The sequence below is a fragment of the Aphelocoma coerulescens genome, chromosome 1A, assembly GCF_041296385.1.
Source record: "Aphelocoma coerulescens isolate FSJ_1873_10779 chromosome 1A, UR_Acoe_1.0, whole genome shotgun sequence".
Taxonomy (NCBI): Eukaryota; Metazoa; Chordata; class Aves; order Passeriformes; family Corvidae; genus Aphelocoma; species Aphelocoma coerulescens.
Genome location: NC_091014.1, coordinates 40,629,951 through 40,649,904, shown reverse-complemented (window position 1 = coordinate 40,649,904; position 19,954 = coordinate 40,629,951). Strand labels below are relative to the sequence as shown.

At 35.1% G+C, this 19,954-nt stretch overlaps 1 protein-coding gene across 7 annotated transcripts in view; it reads left to right on the top strand.

The window, feature by feature from the left end:
• Positions 1-19,954, top strand: part of PPP1R12A (protein phosphatase 1 regulatory subunit 12A) — a 115,917-nt gene that overhangs the window by 73,672 nt on the left and 22,291 nt on the right. For 3 of the 7 annotated variants that reach the window (XM_068999603.1, XM_068999618.1, XM_068999611.1), the window contains exons 9-17: positions 3,352-3,473; positions 5,892-6,107; positions 6,844-6,938; positions 9,873-9,995; positions 11,821-11,982; positions 12,430-12,606; positions 16,212-16,302; positions 17,741-17,938; positions 18,115-18,277. In XM_068999603.1, coding sequence (XP_068855704.1) covers positions 3,352-3,473; positions 5,892-6,107; positions 6,844-6,938; positions 9,873-9,995; positions 11,821-11,982; positions 12,430-12,606; positions 16,212-16,302; positions 17,741-17,938; positions 18,115-18,277 — 1,347 coding nt within the window. Of the gene's footprint in view, positions 1-3,351; positions 3,474-5,412; positions 5,530-5,891; positions 6,108-6,843; positions 6,939-9,872; positions 9,996-11,820; positions 11,983-12,429; positions 12,607-16,211; positions 16,303-17,740; positions 17,939-18,114; positions 18,278-19,954 lie in introns of all 7 variants that reach the window. The other 4 variants (XM_068999592.1, XM_068999598.1, XM_068999595.1 and 1 more) reach the window with 3 other exon arrangements.

The window sequence follows — 19,954 nt, the reverse complement described above, 5'->3', positions numbered from 1 at the left end:
CCTAAAGTTGCGTGTCAGAAACATTGAAAAAATTAGAAGATCGAATTAGAGAGGGAGACTTGGTACAGTATTTGCTTGTGGAACTGGTATAGAGATTGGATCAGCAGAAGTGCAAGCATTCTCATTTGTTCTTATCATCCTGAAGTAATTACCAATTAATCTGGCTCATGTATTCATAAAGTAATAGTGCATATATTTTCAGTGTGTACTGAGATAAACTTTTAAAGGCGTTATTTTAATGTTAACTGGTATTTCATATATAACTTCAGTTCAAGAGGAATCTCCTTTGAAAAGTTTTGCATTGTATACAAAGTTGTATGCACATTACTCTCTATTTCTCTCTTGAGAAATGGAATTAGTGGGTTGTGTTTTTCTTAAACAATTATCAGAGTAGCAAGTACTGATACAAGAACAGCATGGTATCTTTTCCTTTCAAACCAGAAAACAAGTTTAAGGCAGTAAGTGTTTAAAGATATATGCTCAATCCTAATAAATAATATTGGAATTACAATGCAGCAATACAATACATAGACATGGATGTTATTAGAAATAGCTTGTTAATATTTTATGCTTAAACTTCTAAAAATAAGTACCTGTTTTTGGTGAGCTGTCAGTTTTCATTTTAATACATTCTAATTTTTTCACCTGAAAAGATAAGAAGGTATTTTAGAGCCAGCCAATCTATCATAAGCATTTAATGTAGGTAGAAGTAAAAATAACTTATGAAACCAAACTTTCTATTATGATTTAATTAATTTTTGTATTTTGAATTCATCCAGCATTTCAGTATGAAGCTGAAAAAAAGTGTCTGTCAAGCTTTGTAATTACTGTTTTACCTTAGTGTACTTGCATCCGTTATTTACGAAGCTTTGCTAAACTCAAACTACTTATAATATATAACATGTAGTAATTTCTCTGTCACTGAGCTGACTGTAATGTCTGCTGAACTTTATGACTCTGGTAACTTGTTCTCTTCATTGCCAGTAGTTTGTGCCAGGAAAATTTGACTGTGACACAAGAATTAATTTATGTAAACTTCGGGGGTTTTAATATCAACAAGGCTTTATCATACTTTATTTGGCAAGATACACTTTAAGCTTTTCCCTGTAGAGCTACATCTCTTAAGTTTCAAGACTGTACTTTCCCCTTTTTTACTATTATTCGGCTTAAGGTAGTAGAAGATCTTTCTAGTGAAAAATCTTATTATTATAAGGAGCATTCTGGTTGTGGAATATTTTAACAGTGTTCAATGTTGTGAAGTACTGGAAATAATAATTTTTAATCTTTTGGGATGCTTAAAATGTTTTCCTTAAGCTTTATTTCATTTCTTTGGTTACATGAGAATATAGTTTAAAAATAATTACACTTCTATCCGTAAGTCCAAGAAGGGAAGTATGAATATGAAAGTAGCATATTGCAAAGGATAGGGAAACAAGATAAAAAATAAAATTTTCATCAATTCAGGTTTTGTAACTTACTTTTTTTGACATACTTTAATTTTTTTAAAATTAGTCAATATCAGCTCAGCCATGCATACAACTATATTCTTGCTGTTCTAGAGATAATTTCAGAATACAGTTGTGAAAAATCCATTTTTCTCCTTCCATGCTTTCACTCAGATAACTTCTGTGTATTTTAAAGATGCATTACTTACAAATTTCTATCCAATTTGCCTGTGCATCATCTCAAATCATACTGTCAGCCCACATTGCCTTGTTCAGCTTTTTATCACCTAGAATTTTATCACCTTTTTTTTCACTTGTGTTTAAAAAGAACTTTCCATTATGTGCCATTGGTCATGTAAGCTGTTTGTTTATATTTGTATTTGTTTACTGCATAACTAACATTCAAGACATCTATTCAACTATGTCTATAACTAAAGCAAGTATGTAACAGCAATACCATTGATTATACAATTTCTAATTGTAGGTAAATACTTTGTTGAATTTAAATGTTAGTTGTGAGAACACTGCATGAAAACCTTGCATACTTTCTAAATTAATTACTCCTATGCTGTATGGGTCATGTAGATGTAAAGATGTGTTTATAGTAGGGCCAAAACCAGTGGGGATTGAACCCCTGTTTCATACTGCACAGATAGGAGGCAACATCCCATCCCAAAAAGTATGCAGTTTGAATAGGTAAAACAGAAGCCAGGTGTAACGTGAAGCTCCAGCAAAGGCAGTGACAGCTGTTGTTGTATCACAATCATGACATTTTCCGTATGTTTGTGTAAGAAGGGTTAAGGTTCATAAACCACAGACAGAGGAAGAAATTTGGACAAAGCAGAAGAGAGTAGGTAGGTAGAGAGTGAAACGTAGGTAAGAAAAACAAGGGACAAAGATGGAATGAAGCAAATGGAAAATCAGTGTTCTGAAAGGCAAGTCCCTGCCTCAGCTCATTCTGGTGGCCAGAATTCCAGATGGGGTTCTCTGTGCAGTTAATTATTTCTTTGAACTCAACATGCATAGTTATCAGAGAATGAGTATTTCACTTTGAATTGGCACCTACCTTCTGTAGTTCCAATTAACTATTACAGAATCAAAGAACAGTCACAGTCGGAAGGGAGTTCTGGAAATCACTGAGTCCAACTTCCCCTGCCAAGGCAGGGTCACCTAGAGCAGGTTACACAGGAAAGCATCCAGGTGGGTTTTGAATGTCTCCAGAGAGGGAGATTCCACAGCCTCCCTGGGCAGCCTCTTCCAGTGCTCTGCCACCCTCAGTGTTCTTCCTCATGTTGAGGTGGAACTTCTTGTGGTTTCATTTATGGCTGTTGCTTCTTGTCCTGTCACTGGACACCACCAAAAAGAGTGTGGCACCATCCTCAACACCTGCCTTTGAGATATTTGTATGCATTAATGCGATCAGATTAGATGCTAACATACCTCCTACTGTTACAGCTGTTATGATCATTAGCCAGCTAGTAAAATAGAGGGTTCTGGGGAGACTGAAATCTCTGTCTGCAGAGGTTTCCAAGATGTGACTCATCAAAGCCTTGAGCAACCTGGTCCATAGGCAGTGTTGACCCCACTTTGAGCAGAAAGTTGGATTAGGGGATCTCCTGAGTCACTTTGAACCTGAATGATTCTGTGGTTCTGTCTCTGCATCTCTGAGTGGTAACACTTGATGAATACCAAAAAAAATTGTTGCATGCACAACCTTTTGGCAGAAAAGGTGGACCTAGCTAAGATACAAATTGGGAATGAGGGAGAAAATACTGAGGAGTAAATAATAAAATGCTGTTCAAAAAGTTAACTGTCAAATTTGTTGGATAAAAATTCAGCTCGGTGTTGTAAAGATGATGAAACTGTGAGTGAAAAATGAAGATTAAATCTTGTAAATATTTTGCAGATAAGACCAAAACCTTGGCAGCTAATAATGCAAATACCACAAGTACACAATCAGCGTCAGTAGCTGTGACAGCGCCTTCAGTAGCTGGTGGCCAAGGGGCACCTACATCACCTGTTAAGAAGGTAAAAGAAAATACCCTTCTCTTGATTTTCTATTTCTTTTTTCTGTGTCGGTGTATCTTTTTTGATTCTAGTGTAAGTAGTAGATTTGGTTAACCAGTGAACAGATGAAAATATGTACAGATTCTTAAAATACTTTCTGTTCTTCCCCAGAAACTGTTCATTTTTTTAAAATTTTGAATGGTTTTAATTCTGAACAGGGATTTAAAATGCAGAACTATGAAATAGCTGAATGTAAAATCCTTCTAAAAAGAAAAAACTGTTGCACAGTGAGTGGAGTTCTTGTGTTTTCTGAAGCTAAACTTCATCTTTTGAAAGTCTTTTCTATGTCAGACTCCTCCAGAATTTCTAGAAACGACTGTTCTAGTGTCTCTCTGTGCCTATATTTCTGATGCACTTAATTCAAGGGAGGCAGGCATGACTAAGTGACTTTTAGAAGTCCCTTGAAGCATTCAGTTAGTGCTTTGGCACAAAAGTTGAAAATGATAACTGAAATAATAAGAAGAAAATGCTGTAGGTCTCATCCCTGTTTCAATATGGGTAGGACCTTATGGAATAGCTAGATAATAGGGACACATAATGTATTCAATGCACAGCTCAAAACCACACCTAGCAAAGCCATATTGCATGCTGGAAAGTATTTACAGCTTCTAACTTTACAGGAAAAGTTAATTTGAATGAACTTTAGTTTTACTTGGTAAATTAGAATATCAGAGCAAACTGGATAGTAAGCTGGTAAGTCTTCATTTTTCATTCATTACAACTTTTCTACACATATCATAGTCAAAGTGTAACCCTCTGCTGATGCTTCTGAAAAGTGTGTTCAGGAGAAATGGTAGCCATGACGTACTGAAGCCACAGCAGAGAGAAAAGACATACTACTAGGACAATAGTATGTAGTGTATTTTGCTCCTGGGAGCTTACCGGGGTTATGCTTTCATATTCACAGTAGAATCTAATAGTGATTCATCTTACAAAGTATACTTTAATGTAACAGGTGCAGGTATGTGATTTAATGGTATGGGGGGATATTTTTATAAGAGAGGAAATAAGCTGATTTTAATCTAAATTATAACCTACAAATCATCAATACATTTTTAATTTTATTATACAGTAATTAATGGTTTATATTTTGGTCTTCTAGGTCAAAAGTGTAGACTAAAAGTAAGCTGTAGTTATCTTCCTATTACTATGTGAAAAGCTCAGGGCCTTTTGTAGCTACAATATAAATGCACATTATATCAAAATTATTATCTTGTAGCAGGTACATGTGATCTAAAGCAGCAGTTACAGCTCCTGTCGATGAATAAAAAGGCTTTAAACTGTTTTTATCAATGAAGGTAAAGCAGTACTGTGTGTGTGATATTGCACCTACAATTGCACCTGCCTTTTTGGGTCTGCACCATCTGTTCTGCTGTAGATGCACTTCTGCTTTTACATCATAGATGGCCAAACCAAGGGGTGCAGATGCAGTGTACTAAGCTAGAAGTCAGGTTTTCTTCTCCATGGCTTTCAGTAATGCTGCTCTCTGCAGGTACTGAAGGTAAGGCAAGTTTGGGAGGATAGCTACGCTAGTGTGGGATGTGGTTAAGGGATATGAATGATACATGGTAAGAAGATAAGGAGTATGTTACTGTGAATCTTCCAGTATTCTCAACAGTGTGAGAATTTAGATCATGGATCTCGTAAGGTCACAGGTTTTGTTGTTCTCTTCTATGCAAGCTGTAATTCTGTCTCTGAATAAGCTAAACATGCTGTGTTACATTTGGTTACAATCTGTTACTAAGGTTTTAAGTATCTTAATGCTTTTTGGTATTTTGTGTTGTACTGAAGAGCTACATAATATAAACCTAGGAACAAACTATATGGTGTTAAAAAACCCTTTTGTTTCTGTTTTCCTTTCTTTCAATCTTCATCTTTGTCTTGTCTTAATTGGCTTTAGTATGATTTCATTCCTCCTATCATGCCTGTCGTGGAGTCAGTAGATCCTGCATCATGGAGGCAGGGCTTGCGCAAAACTGGCATTGTTCTTGTGCCCAATAAGGGTGAAAAATCTATGGTGAGGTTCTTGTGTGCACAGGTTTATGTACAGGTTGCAAAATAACATATTTAATAAAAATGTTAATCCCAGATTTGCATGTTTCTAAATTTATATCTCAAGTTCACAGCGTGTATTACAAAGTGTGGCTTTTTGGAAGCTAACTTTTATAGGAGTTGTATTCCTTGGCCAGTCTTACGTTTCTTATCTCATTGACTAATTTAAGAGGAAAGTGCATAGGTTGCCTCTCACTACAACTTCCCTACAAATTCAGTACTTAACGATTATTAAAAACAGTTGTGTTCTCAAATCTTTGCAAGGAGCATGAATTACCACGGGTAATGTAAATGAATAATGTAAATTCATTTTCATGTGTTTTGTAGTTTCCAACATCTACAACCAAGATTTCTCCCAAAGATGAAGAGAGGAAAGATGAATCTCCTGCTTCATGGAGGTTGGGTCTTAGAAAAACTGGTAGTTATGGTGCACTTGCAGAGATTACTGCTTCCAAAGAAGCTCAGAAAGAAAAGGACTCTGCAGGTGTTATGCGTTCTGCATCAAGTCCTAGACTTTCCTCTTCACTGGACAACAAAGAAAAGGTAATAATTTTCACGGTAAAACAAGATTTTGATGAATTTATATACCTTTCTTAGTATAAATGTTAATGGTGTATTATAGAAGCAAGACTGTAGTACACATCTGTTCTTTACTAAAATTCCAAAAAGTTACATTACAGACCTTATCTCTCAAAGTGTAATATGCTCCTTCAGTGTTTGGTGACCTGCTACGTAGATCTGGCATTTAACCTCTTTCTAGGACTTGAAAAGCTAGTAGTAGTTTTTACAATCTGGGGACATCAGAGGTTTGATAGCTTTTGCATCACTTGAGGAATGATGCTAAAAGAATCTTGTAAATGAAAGAAGTCTCTTTTGTATTCATTTTCCTTTTGTAGTGATTTTTTATTTACAAAAATTGGTTCTGTGACTAAACATGAATACACTGAACCAAGTGAACCAAGTATTGTTCAGGTAGCTGAACAAAATAGAACCACAAGTCCTGTACTATACAAAAATACTGAACCAGTTGCTTTCAGGAATCACTGTTGAAATTGTTCTGCAGCAAAGCAGAAAAAAGAGAAATCAAGTCATTAGCATCAATAGAATGGAAACGTTAACAGTTTCCTTTTCCTTTTGTAGTCTTTTATATTTAACTAAAGCTTAAAACTCATTTGTATAATCGGATCATAATAAATACAACTGGAGTGTCATAATGATGATTTTCCAGACAAGATAATCAATAATAGTAACATTTAATAAAAAAACTAATGTCTTTTAGGAGAAAGACGGAAAAGGAACTCGACTTGCATATGTTGCACCTACAATACCAAGACGGCTGGCCAGTACCTCTGACATTGATGAAAAAGAAAACAGGTGACTGTGAAGTTTGGGGTTTTTTTTAAATATAAAATTTAAATAAGATTTTAGAGTGGCTGACAAACTTATATGTTTTAAAACAGTGCTAATTTATAGCATTATTTGGCTGTATAGATTATGCTAATCCATATGGCAATCTTAATCCTGAAGGTTTTTGATCTTGTAAATTATAATGACCTTTTCTAGAGTCCAGATTATTCTGTGAGAAGAGCAGAACTGGGCAATGTGTGTTGTCTTCTTGGGAAAGAAGATAAATAAAATCCAAAATATGAAGTCCTAATCGTTTAAGCCTTTGAAGGATGCTAAAAGTATTTTACTACTTTGTCTTGAGTCACAAAGTGCTGCTACTGGGCTACATTATTACTTTTGATTATGATAAAATAATGGGTTTTTTATGGGCTTCACTTAAAACGATATTGTGCAGCAGCAATACAGAAATCATAGGTTAGATAAGCAGTTCTTCTATTTTTCTTGTTTACATGTTGACCTTTCATTATCTTTTGGCGATTTTTACTTTCTTTGCTGCTATTGCTTCTGTAGCTTTCAGAAAAAAAGAAACTTAGGTGCATAGGCTTGCTACCTGTTAGGATTTGGGGTACTTTTATGGCATATTACACAGTCAGAACCTTCCTATTTTTCACTTCTCCTTTACTGAGGTTCTTCCCTCTCTTTATTGAGGGATATTTTCTGCTGATGTTTACTGTAGAATGCATAGAACAAAACTTGGAGGTCTCCATAATGCCTTGGTTTTGGTTGGATCATATCTAGATAGCTGAATGTTGAATGACCTGAACTGAAAATCCTTTCATTGCTCAAAATGTGCTATTATAGTCCTTGTCTGTAAGGTTGATAATTTCTTTATGCCTGAAGAGGAATGTCTTTGTTGCTGTTCTTGAGAACTATTTGTTTCAATGCAGACACAAGATAAATACTATCCTTTCTTATGCTTGCGGGAGGTTGCTTAAGTTTAGTCTCTGGGTGACAAATTCTGTTTTGAAACAGGGATATTTCAGATCTCACACTCCCCTAAAGTTCAGTGTAATTTGTGAGCATTTCTCATTTTACTTGGCCAGATGTTTTTTAATCTGTATTTCTCTAAGGGGAAAATTTGGAGCTTCTGTTTGTGCTGTCATTCTCTGGACTACTATGTTCTTTGAGGCTAAAGTTTTCAGGTTTGGTTTGTTTATAGAGAGATTATTATTGTTTCAGTTTTTGTTCTTTTGAGATCTAAAAAGCTCTTGTTCTTCAGAAGTGTCTTAGCTAGATGTTACCTTAGAATTGGAATAAATATTTAATTCTGTTTTATTTCTTAGAAGCTGTTATTGGTTGTGACAGAGGGATTAAGTTTTTCTTCAGTGTTGAGGTTTATTTGTGTCCCTGATGTGCAAGTCTTGACTTATTCAGAGACGCAGTTCCAAAAGTGGTTGTCAGCAATAGTATGCTTTTTCTCATATGCATTGGGTTAACTGCAGTCAGCAGGTTTGTGAATCCTAGTGCTCATCAGTGCAACTGATCTTTCTGAGAACTTACTGTATGCCTTGCTGTACCAGAGATGAAGCCTGCTTTTAGGCATCATTACTTGGCCTACCATATGATGTGGCAGACAGCCCAGCCTACCTAAATCCGTAAGAGATTTTTGACATCTACTCTGACCATTTACATGAGGAATTTAACCATCCGCTCTACGTGTACCTTAAATAAATTATTAGGGTCTCTGCCTTTGCCAAAGTCTTTGCCCTGGCTGCTTAGCTTAATGGCGGGTTCTTGCTCTGCGTAACACCTATTTGTCTTGTGAATTGGTGATGCAGTGTAATCCTAGCTAACATCCTAGTGTTAGTGATGGAAATGACTTCAAGATGAATCCCAGCTGGGCTTTTAGATTAACAAATCTCAGACACCCAGCCTCAGTTGAGTAGCCAGTGCTACAGGAAAAATGCTATAGTGTCTTGGCAAAGTGGAACCTTGAGTAATTATGAAAGATTTGTTATGCAGCAGGACCTTTCTGTGGTAGATAATATCTCAGAATTTGTGTTTCTCTTTGCTGGTAAAAAACAACACTAAATTGGTCTATATTTCATCATTTTCCGAAGTTGTTTCCAGCTGTAGAAGTGCGAACATAAATTTTCATGCAAAAAGAGGTACATTATGATGGCCAAAGGTATTTGAATATAAAATACATATTTTCAAAGTTTTATTTTGCTTTGTTCACCTGGTTGCCTTATATATTTTTGTAAAAGACATGTTTTACTCTTCCTTCTGTCTGAACTTCAAATCTTGAGCTGACATTTTTATTAGCAATTCAGTTTTCACGTGTTGGTTTTCAGGATAGTTTTCTGAGTAGATTTTTGCAAGGTTATTCCTTGCTGCTATAAACTGCAACAACAGTCTGGAAATTCCTTATGTCTGAAGTCATGTCAGCTAGTGATACAGGTCAGGCCCCTCAGGAATGGCTACTGCAAGCCTATTTACACTGGTCTACTATGTAATGAGTTCTAAAGGCTTGTCAGCTTTTGAACTTCTTATAACATCAAAGAATGAAAAATTCCATCAAATCAGCTATTAAAACATCCAAGTAGATTTCCCTTATTGCACTGGATAATATCAGGAGCAAACAGAAAACCATCTTGCTCCTTTTTTGAGAAAAACAAAGCCAGCAATGACCACAGATATAAGATGACAATTGATTTCATGTTGATTAAATCTTCTTTAACAGTTTTGATGCTGCTTTCTTCTTCTATTTCTAATGGTGTTAGTAGGAATGTAGTATCTTTCCAGAGAGGCTTGAAAATGATTGTCCATAAAAGAAATTTTATTCCTGTTCAGTTGTGTTTAAGTGTGTTAACCAGAATTTTAATTTGAAACTCCTGTTCAGCTTACATCAGGAACAGCCTTCTTTAATGTGAGTTTGCTAAACTAAAATCTCTTTTATAGGGATTCGTCTGCTAGTTCAATACGTGGTGGCAGTTCCTACACCAGAAGAAAATGGGAGGAAGATGTCAAGAAAAACAGTTTGAATGAAGGTCCTACATCAGTAAACACAACTTATCAAAGAAGGTGTGGGATTTTCTCTCTGTTTTTAAATCAAAATAGACTTAAAAGTTAACAAGTACTGAATTATTTTGTAAGGACAGTTTAAAATTGAACGGTGACATATTGACTTGTTCATAATAATTGCAGTGTATCTATTGCCATGGTTGTGCTGGTTTAAATGTGCAATTGTATGCTGATGCAGTGGTTGTGCTGATTTTAAACTATGTAATTAAAGTTAGATGCTTCCTTTTTCCTATTGTTTATTCCAGTTTGGGGTTCATTTGACTCTTTCCAGGTGAGTTCAGTAGTCAAAGATAGTTATTTTTAACGTTGAAATAGAAGTAATTCTGCTTGGTATCTGGAAAGGGAGAAAACACTGTCTCTGTTGAGTTCTGGTTATTGCATGACAGTCTTGGAGGTATTGGACTGCTGTCCTTAATTGTAAACTATAGTCATACCTATGTTGACCCTATGATGAGTATCAGCATCATAGAATACATAAAATTCACTTGAATGCAAAGTAAATTATGAAATATGACAGTAGTTCTCAGGTGTGCTGGTTCCTAACTTGCAGAATTTTCTCAGGAGGAATCATATGTTGCACGTATATACATGATTAACTTTGCTGCATTGTGTATTTTCAATGTAACTATTTGAGTCAAATTCTTCATTGTAATTAGTGGGGCAATAAATAGGTAAAATGAATAGATCAAAGGAAGGAGTCAAATAACTAAGCTGCATATTGGTACATGCTGCTGATGTATGTGATACATACTTAGCATTTTTTTGAGTCTTGATGTTGATATCAGTAACCAGGCTGTCTCATACAGCATAATACGTATTTATTTCGTGTTAACCTCCTGCCTTAAAAAAAACGCTTCCTCATTTTTCCTAACTTTAAGTTTAGGAAAGATGTTGCACAAATTTCTTTTTCTGGGTGGAAAATATCAACAGCTGATATATGCGAACAATCTTTGCATGTTAGCTTTTTTCAGTATTTACACTCCCGTCTTCAAATGTACTCATCGCTTAAATGTACTCACTGCTTTTAAATTGCATGTGGTGCTTTAATAGTGTATTTCCTTGTTCAGTTATTTTTTGTCATTCTAAAGTTGATAGTAATACAAAAAATTATCAGTTGCAGAATGACAAAGAAGAATCTTTCCTTAAGTCATTTGCAGTTAGTAGTATGGTGCTTTGTCTGTCCTAACTGTGGATTCTGAGGTTTAGTCATGGGCAAACAACCTGAACTGGTAATGCAAGATTTATCACACAGAACCAGTGGAAAAAAATGTGGAAACTACTGGGTCTGCTTTATAGCTTGAAGAGCAAGGGAAGAACCTGAGTGGGAGGTTATTCTTCCTGGGAATGATTAAAGATTTTTTTTTAAATGAAGCAGTAAATTTAATTGGCTTCAAATTATAAGAGGAGTGATATTGATGACATTTTCTTTCCTGACAAGCTGTGCAGTAAGGTTCTGCATTTTCTGAGGTATTCAGTGTGGGTGAAACAGCAGTTTAAAAATGGGACATTGGGGGCCCTATATGAATACTTTAGTAGATGTGATCAAGACATTCTTACATAAATGAGTGAGATTCCATTCTTTATCCTCTTTGGTGAAGAAATGGTCGGGACTAAGGGACACTTCTGCTGCCCTTGAAGTCATAAATTAAAAGCCCTAGCCAAGGAAACAATGAAGAAAATGCTTCTTTTGAACCAGAAGTTTCCAAGTCTCAACTGAGGCACAGAATACATGGGCAGAATTTTAATGGATCATTCACAGCTTGGTGATATTTTAATGAGTAAATATAAGTAATAAATGCAGCCATTGTACATGTCTCTCCTTCAGTGGCTCCTTTGGTAGAAGACAAGATGATTTGATAAGTTCTAATGTTCCAAGTACTGCATCAACAGTTACCTCTTCTGCTGGTCTTCAGAAAACGCTGCCTGCCAGCACAAACACTACTACGAAGAGTACAACGGGTTCTACTTCAGCAGGTGTACAAAGCAGGTAATGGCACCAGGACAGTTTTCTTCCCTTTTTTTTTTGTCAGGTCTACTGTGTGCTTATGTATGTGCATGCGTTCTTGTTTAGTAGATCCTGGGGCTCTGGATTTTTTCACTTTCCTGTTAAATTTATTTTGATTTTATACAATTTGGCTCAAAAATTGTGAATGGCTTTCTACTGTAATGTGACAGCCATGTTGGTATAAAAGAATAAATCAAATGTTAGAAGGGTCTGAACAATAAAAGTTCAATTATTGTGAACTGCTAATTCTTAATTTATTCAATTTAATGGCTCAAGCTGAGCTTTTGTAGTAGAGACATTTCTCAGTTTGCTTCTTAAAAAAAAAAATCCATCCCTCAATTTACGTGTTATTAGTTGTTTAGTAAAGTGCTTTCATTGTTTAGCTGTTTCCTTTTCTCTTTTTTTGTGTTGCTGCTTGTTATGCTGTAGTACCTCAAATCGTTTGTGGGCTGAGGATAGTACTGAGAAAGAAAAGGACAGTGTTCCTACAGCAGTGACCGTTCCTGTTGCACCATCTGTTGTAAATGCTACAGCCACTACCACAGCCATGACTACAGCTACTTCTGGCACTGTGTCCTCAACATCAGAGGTCAGGGAGAGACGGAGGTGTGTAAAGGTCCTAAGAGTAATGTTGCTCTTACACAAAAGTTGTATTTTTTTTCCTATCTAAAGGAATGTGTTGGTTACCACAGATTCGAACAGTACAGTGTATAAAGCAGTGTTGTTTTCTTACTGTGTATTGAAACAACTGGTACCTCAGTTTATCTAAGAGCTTAGTACTAGTAGAGACCATTCATGAAATTTAAACTTTGATATTGTGTGTTTTTTGACTGGCCTTGGGTTCTCATATGGTATATGGTATTTTCAGATTTATATTTCTCTTATTAGATTAAATGAGTCCTCTTAAAAATACCCGTAATGGAACTTTGTAAAAACACTGAATTAAAAATAATAAAGTGAGTAATTAATTACTACTACTACATTGCTGCTGAGGTATTGTGCCACTGGCAATATGCTGGGAAGTTACAGCATAGCATTTTTTCAATCATTTTGTATGCCTGGCATTATTGAGAAGAGAGTATTGAATCCAACACATTCTGTTTAATTCATTGCATGATTTAGGATCTCTTCTACTTGAAACATAGTCATACAATTTTAAATGCAATGCTTTAACAGATATTCAGTATGAAGAATGAGTAAGATGCTAATGTAAATCTTATTTTAAGAATACGGTGGTTTTTTCTGTTTACAGCTATATGAAGGATGAGTTGAGATTGATGCATATTTGCTTCCATAAAGAGTTATTTCCTGCTATTTATGGAAGCAAAAATAAGATTTAAAAAGATTGTTAATTCCTGTTAGCTTTTCCTTGTTCTTCTTTTTCTGGGTATTTATAAATGTTTAACCATTTTGCTGAAATGCAAGTTCAGTTTTCTATGTTGCTCCTGTAGCAGTTTTAAAATGTACCTTCTGTATCACTGTATGTTCACATACAGGAGGTAATGAAGTGTTCCTTATTACAGAAGAAAACTCCATTCTTTTGGTTCACTTAAGGCAGAAGCATTTAAAGATTCCTTATAGCATGAGGCCTAATTAAGGTAGTCTGTTTTCCATAGTCTTCCTTCCTACCAAAAACTGAGAGGAAATGAGTTCTATGATATGTGGATTATGCTTTTATTACTCCCCACCATGATTCAGGAAGGGTCCACATGTGCTACCAATCCATTTCAGTAACAACTGTAGCTGGAACCTGTGTTTTCCATAGTGAATTTTGAACCAGCAAATTTGAAGCGAAACCAACAAAATGGGTTTTTTTCCAAAATAATTCAAAATAGTTCAAATTTTAAAATTCAAATGCTCTTTCTGTCTTATATCAGCTAGAAAGGCAAGGAAAATTAGAATTAGGCTTTTGCTGTCTCGTTTGCTCTCACTAGTGTGTGTATACTAATGTGCATATACTCCATACGTTTTAGATACCTGCAGTTGGCCTGAAATTCCTTGGTTTTCTCTGACTGGGCTCATTGCATAATATACTGTTGCAGATGCATTCTTGATGGCATATTAGGATATCTGTGAATCTTAGAAATGGAAATTGGAATAATTGCTGCATGCATTTGAGAATGTCGTGCTCTAAGTATGAGCACAAGCATATCTATTTGTAGATATACAGATAGATACATATATGTGTGTGTATCTACATATGTGTCTATGCACATGAAAAAATAGATGTATATGAAATATTACATGCTATGTATTTTCTTAAGTAATGAAGCTGGTTAATCTATGTTTATAGACTGAAACTGTATGTTTAGAAAGTATGTTTGGAAGAGTATTTTAAAGATATTTGAAAAGTAAAGATATTACTAAGTACTTCATTGATGAAGCATGTCATGGTGCATCCTTTTGGAATAGCTGAAGAAGCTTTATTCTTTATTTGATTTTTAGGATTGATTTAGAGAAACAGGGAAGGAAATGACAAACTTGAGTCTCTAAGTCTTTGTGTCATGAATAATACACCATAGGTAGCCGTGTGTGGCGCACTCAAGGGATACTAGGGAAGAGCACTGTCTAGTCTTGGCCTGTAGCTGCAGTGTACACCTGAAAAGTTGAGAGTTTTCATTTTCTCTGTGTGATTTAAAGTATTTCAGATTTGTTGGAAGATAGGTGTAGGTACAACAGTTACTAAAAATCAAGTTATATGAAACAGTTTGTAGCAATTTTCAAGCCCTAAAGATGACACCTGCTCTGCAGTCAAACCCTCCTAGGTAGGTGGGGTTTCAGGACCAGTTAACTAAAGCACCCTAACAGGCACCCTTTTCCTCATGTGGATAGAGCCTAGAATTCTTGGGATGTGGAAAGTCAATGAAAAATGGTGTTTGCAAGAGCACCAGATAAGGAAATCAAATTAACGTAGTGTGGGTTTTTTACAATGTGCCGTAAGATGGGAGTTGTTTCAACATTTTTAAGTATAGCAGCTAATTGTAAGTATTTTAATAGGGGTAGAACATAGGCTGTAATCCATAGGTCTATGTAAATGAAGTTTTTTAATTCTTAAGATTGTTTCAGAACACTTTTTAGTATGTGCTAAGGCTAACAAATATATTATTAGGTGAGCAAACTACTCTTTCCATACATAAATTATTTAGGTGTAAATAGATGATGGCATAATCACTAGTCAATTATTGAATCGTTAGCCAGTGATTCTTAACTATTCTTAGTTAATGATATATAAAAAGAGACAATCGGAATATATTATAGAACCTGATCTAAAGAAGCTTAGAAGTTTTGTTTTAAGCAGCCTTTTAGTAACCTTTTGATTTTGCTTTTTTCGAATTTTTTTTCACATTTTTTCTAATTTTTAGCTAATCCAAGGATTTTAAAAGTGTGAACTTATAGCAGCATTCCCAGAATATTGTCATAGAAAATCAACAAATGCATTAAAAACTTTTAAGTTCTTTAATTATGGTTTTGCATGCATACAAATATATGCATTTATGCGTGTATATATTTCCTGTTGGTTTTTTTACCCATTGTCTGGATTAGAGAATTTCTTAAGAGTCCAGACCTTGTATGTCTACTCTAGTAGCCTTTTGTCTTTGATTACAATTACCTGCTTATTCTGCAGGATTCATGTGGGTTTCATGAAGATTTATTTTTAAGCATGTTTTTTTCAAAGGGACTTGGATTATTCAAAGCATGGATGATTCATGTGAAAATATGGTAACCACCTCCTCAGGGATTTTTAATTTCTGGGGAAATTGATGATATAATTAGATTTTCTGCATTAACAGTGCATTTAGCTTTTTCTAAAAGTTTAGAAGTTATGTTAAAAGTTAAGACACACACATATTTGATGTATAAATGTCTAACTGGCTGAATCTCTGAGGTCTTCTCCCCTGTGTTAGTAGACCGGTGAAATACCAAAAAAGCTGAAGTTATATTTATAGAAAATGGTAAAAAGAAATCTAAATTAAGTAAGAAAACTCAGTGTATTTTAATTGAGTTCTAAGGCTGCTGTCTTGATGAACAAGTAGATCAGTTTGATATGAAGGAAATGTGTAAAATGTAATCTCTTATATAGTTAAATATTTTCTTCTGACTGCTTTAGTTTTCAGTCTGTCATGTTTGGGGAGGAGGGGAATTTTGACTGTTTAATACATTTGTGCAAAAATATTATCACATGCCAGTTTTGTTTGTAATTAACTCTTTAGATCATACCTCACTCCAGTACGGGATGAAGAGTCAGAGTCCCAAAGAAAAGCTAGATCCAGGCAAGCAAGGCAGTCTAGGAGATCTACACAGGTATAGTATTACTAAAGCTTCTACATTTTTGAAGACATACCCATAACATCATTCTTGAGGAACAGGCATAGCGTACTGCATTTGCATCCATTTCTAATTTTTTTTTCTGTGCATGAACTATTGTAGGTAATATGATTGAGCTGATCAACATATGGATAGCTAATAAGATTCATGACATAGAAAAAAATACTTTCAGTCTAGTTTCTGTAGAGAAGGAAAAATACTAAAAGAGGTTTTTATTACATGTTAATGATCTAGTATGTAACGGCATGTCTCCTTGCAGCATTTCTCTCTCTTAGTTTACATACTGATATAGTTGGAGGTTCTTCCCAGTTTTTATCAGTATCTATAAGCAGCTAGCACAATCCTAGCACAGGGAATGATGTGGCAGTAGCAAAATAGAGTATCTCTGATGGTACTCAAACACTCTTTGGGCAGTGGAGCAACTGCCAACCAACTATGTGCAGGCAAACTGAGAATAATCAGCAGATAGTCCCTGAATTAAACAGCACAAAGCAATACTCCAGCCATTGTCCTTAGCTGTTTTTAGGCTGAGTCCATAGCTACGTTGTTTACTGATGTTACTTTCAAATCTTTGCAGTTTTAAACCCCTCAAATACTTCTGGTTAGTTTTCCTAATGAGAGATCTGTACTACTTGATATGACTTCATATACAGGAGTTATTTTTGTTTCTTAATACTAATTCAGAGCCCTGAATGATGGTCAGACTACAGAGTAACTATTGTTGAATCTTTACAGTGAAGAGGCTACCAGGAACTGCTGGATTAAACTTTATCAATACTAAAAGCAATTAAATAACTGATAAGATGCAAAATTTGCTTTGAAGAATATATTACAAAGGGTTTTAAGCAATATCTCAGTAAGATACATCAGCTGAAAACAGCATAGTAGAGAAAAGCTGTCTTCATAGAATTGTTTGCTTTCCGAGCTTATTTCAAAACTAGTTTTTAGCCTAAAAATAACAAGAGACTTTTTAGTGTTGCTGACCTAAAAATCCAGTTGCAAGGAATTAATTGTAAAGTATCAACATTTCTGAAAATATGAGTATTATATTTTTAGGGTTCTTTCAGAAATGTTTTGTATGCTTATGATCATATTAGAAGCATCTAGTGGATTCTTAAATTATTTCTATAGCATCTTCTATGCAATCTGTATCTACTAGTTCACCTAAAAATTGTCTTGCTGGAGAGTCTGTGGTAGATCGCATTACAGCAAATACTTGCCACGTATCAGAGGGCTGTTTGGTTCCAAGATCCAAGAGGAAACCTTATAGGTAGAATATATGGGTAAAATTTGTTTCGTAATAGATTTAATTTTTTTAAGTTTAATTTCTTTTCAAAATATTGATGTAATGTGATCATCTACATTAGTGTTGATGTTATATTACAATGGTGTTTGCTGACTGCTGCTTTCACAGGGCGTAACACTGACAGATCTTCAAGAAGCTGAAAAAACTATAGGAAGAAGTCGTCCCACACGAACCAGAGAACAGGAAAATGAAGAAAAAGATAAGGAGGAGAAAGAAAAGCAAGACAAAGAAAAACAAGAAGAAAAGAAAGAATCTGAAACTAAAGATGATGATTATAGACAAAGATATTCCCGAACTGTTGAAGAGGTATTTTCATGATGAGTCTCTTTAGGTAGAGAAATTATGTGAATCTTTACTCCAACTATATTATTTTAATTTTGGTACTACTATAAGGAGTATTTATACTGTTAAATGTTTTCATATCCTGTGGTTTATATTTGTTAATCCTGGTGAATTAATTGTGACATTTTTCTGTTGAATAGCCATATCATCGCTATAGACCAACTTCAACTTCTTCATCATCCACCTCTTCGCTCTCCACCTCCACTAGCTCTCTATCAACTTCAAGTCAGCTAAACAGACCAAACAGCCTTATAGGTATAACTTCTGCCTATTCTCGGAGTGGAACAAAGGAAGGTGAGAGAGGTAGGAGTACTGTTTATGATGGGGTTTTTTGTTGTTTAGTTGACAGCTTACATTTCTAGAGGTATTTCAAAATTGAGTGAGGTACGTAAGACCACTGAGGATGTACCTTGCTCCCATCTTCTGCAAGAAATTTCAAAACTTGTGTATAGAGAGGAAAATTATTTTCTGTATTTGGTGGTGTTTTGCAGTCATTTGGTTTTTTCTATTGTTGGGTCACAGAAATTTCAAATATAGTGCCATTAATACCCACATAATGCTTTAACTTCTGCTTTAACACAGCAGCTATAATAAAATACTGTATTTCAGGGTCTAAATACTTGTAGGTATTAAGAAGGAATTTTGCTTGATTAAATAATTGCTAAATAATTAGGGGTTTGTTTCAGTCCTTCCACATTGAAGGACTGGAATGGTGCTTTATTTCTTTAAGGACCTCTCAGGGTTATGTGAGCAGCTGGAACAGGAAAGGCGATGTTTCCCACTGTAGTTCAGATGTAACCATACTTCTGCATACTTTAACTGGTTTATGTAATCTTAAACTGAGGGTTAGATGCATTATTGGGATCACAAAATAGCTCTTCTCCGATGTCACAAGAGATTTTGCCCTCATTTCAAATGTGAATCACCTGCTATAATTCTTAGAGATGTTGGGCCTGATTCTTTGCCTTTCAAAGGAGGAGCTTGTTAACATACATTGTGACCTCTTGTTCTTGGACTTGCCACAGTTGATTTTAGACAAATACTTTATTCCAAATTACTGATCATAACTTCAGTAGGGGTACTGATTGAAATGGATAGTTTTATTCTACGGAGGGTCAGATAAAATGGTCCACTGATGAAATCTCCATGAACTATATAGCAGAATTGCCGTGTTCCCTAGAATGGTGTTTTCTGAGGAAGTTACTGGGGCTAGGCTTCAGAGATATGCTTTCTGATTTTTTCCCTTAGTCCTAAAAAGAACTGAAATTTGGATTAAGATTCTTTCATAATGCATGCTTACTCTAGGAAACTCACTCTGGATTGTTCTATGGAAAAGCTTTTCACTGGTACATATTAGCTAGCACAGGTTCTTTTTTTTTTCTACATTATGACTTTTGGAGGAGAAATACGCTACCATCTGAAATCCCAGAGGTAAAATCCTAGTTTATTTAATTAGGAAAGGTGTATGTTCACCACGAATGTATTTCCCTTCTTTCCTATTTAATTCTTCCTTCACTCTAAAATGTTTATTTACCTCTGAAGATTAGTGATGGTAGTTACTAATGATTATTGATTCTTCTATCTGAACTCAGTTCTGTTGGTTCTTTAATAAAAGAACATCAGGCTGAATAGACTACATGATAATAAGTAAAGAACTTTGGCTTGGGCAGGTTCGTTTAAATTTTTTTTTCCACAAATTGCTTGTAAACAAAGAGGGCACCAAACACAATCCTGAGTTGTTACATCTATTTTGAATTGCAATTGCATTTGTTTTAAAGAAAAAGGACATCTGTAATACAGTAATAATCTAATCTAGGAGGTCCCATTTTATTCTTCCTTAGAGCAAAGATGGAGAGGACTGTGATGAAAAGGAGGACTCTAAGGAGGACTTCTAAAGTTGGGGGGGTTTTAATACTGCATCCTTGATGTATGCAAAAAAAGCTTGTTTGATGAAGAATGGTGAAGAATTATCTTCTCTTT